The sequence below is a fragment of the Cydia pomonella genome, chromosome 12, assembly GCF_033807575.1.
Source record: "Cydia pomonella isolate Wapato2018A chromosome 12, ilCydPomo1, whole genome shotgun sequence".
NCBI lineage: Eukaryota > Metazoa > Arthropoda > Insecta > Lepidoptera > Tortricidae > Cydia > Cydia pomonella.
Window position 1 is genome coordinate 10,135,014 of NC_084714.1, and position 6,246 is coordinate 10,141,259.

A 6,246-nucleotide genomic window follows, 5' to 3' on the forward strand; every position below is an offset into this window, starting at 1 on the left:
ATATTTTGGAAATATTGAATTTAAAATATCTTTTGGCACACGTCACGTGACCAAACTCGAAACGTCTTTGAAGATTCCGATGACGTAACAACTCTCGGATTGACACTGTTGACAGTTAGGCGATAAACAACAAATGACAAATGTCAGTTGACAGTTCGTATCTTCTACGTGTGTATGTAGGTAAGTGTCAAACTGTAAACTGTGACGTCACACAATTTTCAAAGAGCGTTTTGGGCGCGAAAGCATCTGTCAAAATATATTTTGTTAATTTAACATATATAAAGCCGTTTTCAGTATAAAAGTTGAATTTTAGGGCAACTTTTAGTTGATATAGAACGTAATACAAGCGTTTCGAAAAATTGGAAACAACCCTATTGCTAAAAAGGTTCAATGTTTGGTAGTTTTGCATATGATTTTTTTTTTATATCAAATTTTGTAAACGATGTGCTGATAAATATTTGGTGAAACGGAAAAATACTCTTTCTCGGGCCCAAAATCGGGTCTGACATCAGGCCTGATAAAATGTGGATATATATGGCACTTAAAGTTCATATGCAAAAATATCAAACATTGAACATTTTTGGCAATTAGAGACAAAGTATTTTTTACATTTCAAATATTGTTAACGATGTGCTGATATTCCGTGAATCGGAAATCGATTATCAGGCCCGAAATCGGGCCCGTTATCGGGACGTGTTGATGTACTTGGCGCTTAAATGAGTCTGACGATCAAAGAATATAATACTCACTAGGAGCTGACGATGGTCTGACGCATTACGATTGAAGCATTGTGGAATGCTTCATTGCACAATTCGTAACCGGTGTGGCAATATAAAAAAATGTTTACCGGAAACTATTTTTTTAATACTGGCCAAACCGGAGAGGTAATCCATAGACCAAAGAGTTTTCTGTAGTGACATTTGTCAAAGTCAGCAAAAATTGCTTCCCGTCACCCTATTCTTTTCTTTGATTGGGGATTTATTGGGATATTCATGGAAATATTTTCCACCACTAAAATATAAATTACCCAATTCTTTCAAAAAATTATACTGGATTCAGTATAGTAAATGCGGAAGTATTAAATACGCAACCAAAGTAGCTGTATCAGTAGTGCGCGCCGGTGAAATTTGTGATCATGGCGAATCCGTCATCAGGCGTTGGTATGAATTTAGTTTATTTTTACTACTGTAGTACTTACTCATTTGATTCATTAAATTAAATGTTTTGTATTTTGTTCAAATAACACTTCGTGTTAGCGTAAACTAATAATAATTTTTTATTTTAAACAGTGGTACCACGGAACTTTCGTCTTCTAGAAGAACTTGAGCAAGGTCAGAAGGGAGTGGGCGATGGAACGATTTCTTGGGGACTCGAAAGCGATGATGATATGACTCTTACTCACTGGACTGGCATGATAATTGGACCCCCTAGGGTAATTTTTTATTTGTTTATGTAATCTAAATTAAAATATTGTTCATTAAAAATGCTATGTGAAGTACAAAACAACTATTTAAAATAGTGGAACTTTATTATTTGGTATAATGAAAAATCTATGACTGTTGCTAAGCAGCTTCTACCTCAGTTTGAGGTTATGGTGTATTTATGAATGGTAACAATTTACTTAACAGTGTCAACATATATTATGGTCTGGCAACCATATATTTTTACATAAATAACATGCACATTCAATTTAAAAAGTAATTCAATTATTCCTAGGTATTGATTACTGATGAGTCACGTATTTTATTATCACTTTACTGTACTACACATATTAATTATGGATCAAGATTATTTTATATATACATACAGCCCTGACATCCTGTTCCAAATATTTTCTTACATTGCAGACTCCATATGAAAATAGGATGTATTCACTTAAAGTTGAATGTGGCACTCGGTACCCAGATGAACCTCCAACTGCTAGATTTATCTCTAGGATCAACATGAATTGTGTCAACAGCCAGACTGGACTTGTAAGTATACTTAATCATACCAACTACAGTCTACAGCAATATAAATAAAAAATTGCTGTAGGAGAACATAACCTTCTCTACACCAAGCAGGAAAGGCTACTCTTCTTGGCACCTGACTATACTTTTTATATCTTAGTCTACACTAAGAATTGACTATGTTGACAATATCAAGCATTTTGGCATATAATGCTGTTACAACTGTTTGTAAGAAATCACACTTGCACTATAAACATAGCTATAAATGAAGTGAACGGTAACTTACTTAACAATGGTGGAGGGTAGAATAAGTTTTCTGTCAACAAACTGCTATGCAGTTTGACAGAAAAGTAACCATAACTGATGTAACTTGTCTATAAACTAATAAATAAATAAATAAAATGTAACATCTGTTTAGTAACAGTGTATGTATAATTAAATTGAAGAAGTTCTAATCAATAATTTATCTTTAAAACACAGTTTGTGAAAATATCCAGTATATGGATTAACACATTCACTGCCGGGAACAACTGCTGCCAACCCACACAGCGGGCGCTTATGTATATTGCCCGGTTTCTGGGGTAGTGTGCCATTTTTTGTCTGGCAGTGAATGTATTAACAAAAGTATAATCCATCAGGGTACATCATGAGACTTTTCAATTGAAACTGTAATCAGCCTATAAGCAGTGTTGAATATGACTATCAGTAATTTAACACATTCACTGCCAGACGAAAAACGGCACGCTACCCCAGGAACCGGGCAATATACATAAGCGCCCGCTGTGTGGGTTAGCAAACTCACATTATGATTAAACCAGTACTGTACGCCAAAATTAATTATAATTTGACGTGGATTATCGAGTCGTGCATATACATAGGTTAGTCTCCAATTTGTAATTTAAGATATTAAAAAGTAATTGATCCATGTCTATATTGTCTATAAATAATATTATAGGTAATAAGTAAATAAATCTCTGAGGTGTCAACCCTGCGATATGCCTGTGAAGATGTGCGCTCACCAGGTGGGTTCTTTGGCGTAGACGGTAGTCGTCTATAGCTGTGTATAAAGTGAACTCCCGCAGCGGGTTGTCCGGCATCCGAGTAAAGTTTACGAGCGCCCACCTGGTGGGTTCCTGGCAGTGAATGTGTTAAAGAAGCAGCTTGTGTCAGAGCTTTCTATAAAACACCATGGTTTATTTTCAAATGCATGCCTACTCCTGTGAAATCTAATAGTTGATGATCAACTGGAGTAGGATGCATAATGTTGAGATAGAATTATTATCTGTCTACTTCCTGTTGTCTGTAGTTAAAGTGAGTAGTTATTCATGGATCTCTTTCATGAATTCTATGTTGGTGGTATAGAAAGTTTCCGACAAGATTTGTCACAGCTATTTATTATGTCATATTTTCGGGGATAGTGCAATACCGCGTAACTAACAAATGCAGTAAGGTCCAATTACCTTGTACATTGTTTGAATTTCGAACTCTTACGGCTTTGTTAGTTGCGCGGTATTGCACTATCCCCGATGATATGACATTATAACAAACTTATTCCATATTCGTGCAGGTGGATAATAGACAAGTGCCTATTCTGGCGCGATGGCAGCGTGACTACACCATTAAGACAGTGCTGCAGGAGCTGCGGCGCCTCATGACACTCAAGGAGAACATGAAGCTTTCACAGCCCCCGGAGGGCAGTACCTTCTAGTTCCTCACTAACCATGTCTCAACCATACCCAATCTACTCTGAACCACTCTTAATATTTCATAGGTTAAATGTTTCATAAAGAACCTTACCAATATGGTTATCTTAAGAATTATGTTGTGTTTGAAGAGAAGTCAGATTATGCTAAGAGTTATTTGTTCTGATTCAGTGTTTTGTGCATTTATTTAATATGCGATTTTACCTTCATCAAGGTAGATTGGGTGAATAGAACTTTTAAGGATCATTTTTAAGGACCCCTTGGCTCTTAAAAACCCATGTAACGGGTAACACCCATTTATTTATCATATTACCTAAATTATTGTGGCCTTTAAAAAGTTAAACTTGCTTTGGTATTGTTAAGGCTAGCTTTACCATCTGTACTTTAGGTATGTGATTTTTATTCCTTTGTTTATGAACAGAGGATAGTCAAGGCATAGTAATAGAATAGCTTTTTTTATCACTGTTCATTGAGGAAGGATAGACCTAGACTTGCTTTTTTATTCTCATGTCATATTTAAAATTAATTACATAGTTTAATTTCCCTTTTGGAAAATAATATCTTATAACACGAATTCTGCAGGAAGAAATAGCATTTTTTTTCTTGTAATTTTAACATGATCAAGTGTAAAATATTTAAGAAAATGATTTATTTCTTAGGCACATAAGATAAAGTACTACTGGTTAATTATAAAGCTTTGCATATTTTAAATATTTCTTTAAATATACACGAGCATTATTGTAATAGGTATCGGCAACTGGACGGCGGGGCCCCACTTGGATGTCAGCTTGTGATCTTAAATCCACACATCCAATTTAACCACTATTCATGAATTAATTGTGACAACCAAATGCTAAGTCAAATTGTTTCATAGCATTAATATTTTTACCAATGTATAACTAGCAAAGGTAAATAAATCAAAACTGTCATATTTTGAGACTTATTTTAATACCCAAATCGACCTCAACAGTGCTGTAGAAATAGAAATATCAAATCAAGTTTACATCCATCTCTCATAATAAAAGCTTACATACTCATTACATAGTCATAAACTGGTTAGTGAGTACGACAGTTAATGAAGAGCATACAGCTGCTATATGAAGGTAAACTATTCTACTATTAAAACTATTTCGTTGTCTCGGTTTCCGTTTCAAAATTGACCTAGGAGTTTTTTTTGTATTATGAGATCATGTTTCGTCGTTTTATTTTTCAGCGAGAAAGACATGCAATGGTTGCACCGTTCAGTTCAGTTTTTTTAGTTATGGCATCTGTCCATTGGGACAATTTTGCCAGCGTCAAGGTTGTGGGATGCAGAAGTTCGGTAGCAGGCTTTGATCCAGTCCGTGTAGATACTTGATCGGAATAGGAACGTTCGGAAATAATCGCTCCAAAAGAAAAACAATATGTGCATTCCCCCCCTCTAACTATTGAACCGTAGGGCCAAAAAAAATCGTAAAACAAAAGCTTAATAAATACTTCCAACCAAAACTATAGTGAACATGATCGGTCCAGCCGTTTTTGAGAGTTATTGTAAGAAGTTTTCATAGCAAAAAGACATACAAAGCGCTGCGAAGGTAAGTACTCCCGTTTAGCCTATTCTGACAGAATGGTAACTACGGAACCCTAAACATCCTCTTGGACGATTATTTCTTAACCACAGGGGAAAGTTGAAACTTTAAATTTGAAAGTTTGAGTTTTAGGAAACAGAGTTTAATATATAAATCTTTCATAAAAATCATAAACTTAGCAAGCACATGAACAAAGGGAGTGTTAACCAAAGTAAGAATATTATGATTTAATAGGACGTTGAATACAATCAGGAAGAAAATCATAAAAACAAAAGTACAATGTAATTTGAACCTTAATTCGGAATGCTAAAGTAGAAATTCTATTGGCGCTATGCCTGCAAAAGGGTTAACCAACAGTTCGATTAGTTCCAGTTACACTGATGCTGATCCGTGTGCCGCTCCGGTGTGAAGAAGACCGCCTTAGAATTAATATCTTCACGAAACTTATGGGACCTAATTCATAAATACATACATGACAAGGGACTAGTTCTTTAAAACGAGGCTTTTTCAAGAATTTCAAGCCAAATCATCTAAAGTGCAGTTCAATAGAAAGGTCATAAATTTAACGTAAACAAACCAATTTAGGTAGATACCTTCATTTCTTCGTAATCTCACACTTTTGTGGACTACCATTACTTTATCAGCAGTTGTTCATATTATAAGTACTAAAGCCTTTATTTTGTGGACAATATTCTATTGTTACAAACACATTCCTCGCTACGCAACCTCGCACATAATTTGTGGAATCACAGCCTCATATTAATTTTGCAGTAGGTATACAGCTTGGCCGTGCGGCAGTGGCTTGCTAGCTAAAATGGCAGCTTACCCGAAATTTCACTCTATGAGGACCCTTGGAATCTATGAGATACAGTAAAAGTAGGAAGAAATACACAGATCATCATATAATTCTAAATTAACCCTCCGACGGAAGGGGGAGAGGTCTCCTCTCATTTTATTGATTCTCTTGTTACATTCCAGAGACAGTGTGGGGTGGGGGAAAACCTTAAGAATTGGCGCAGGCACAAG

At 35.5% G+C, this 6,246-nt stretch overlaps 1 protein-coding gene across 1 annotated transcript; it reads left to right on the forward strand.

Moving 5' to 3' along the window:
- The first annotated feature begins 908 nt into the window (after nucleotides 1–908).
- Nucleotides 909–4,589, forward strand: LOC133523494 (ubiquitin-conjugating enzyme E2 variant 2). Its single transcript, XM_061859123.1, has 4 exons — nucleotides 909–1,160; nucleotides 1,290–1,432; nucleotides 1,848–1,973; nucleotides 3,517–4,589. Exons 1-4 carry the CDS (start codon nucleotides 1,136–1,138, stop codon nucleotides 3,655–3,657), a joined length of 435 nt encoding a protein of 144 aa, XP_061715107.1. The 5' UTR covers nucleotides 909–1,135; the 3' UTR covers nucleotides 3,658–4,589.
- The last annotated feature ends 1,657 nt before the right edge of the window (nucleotides 4,590–6,246 follow it).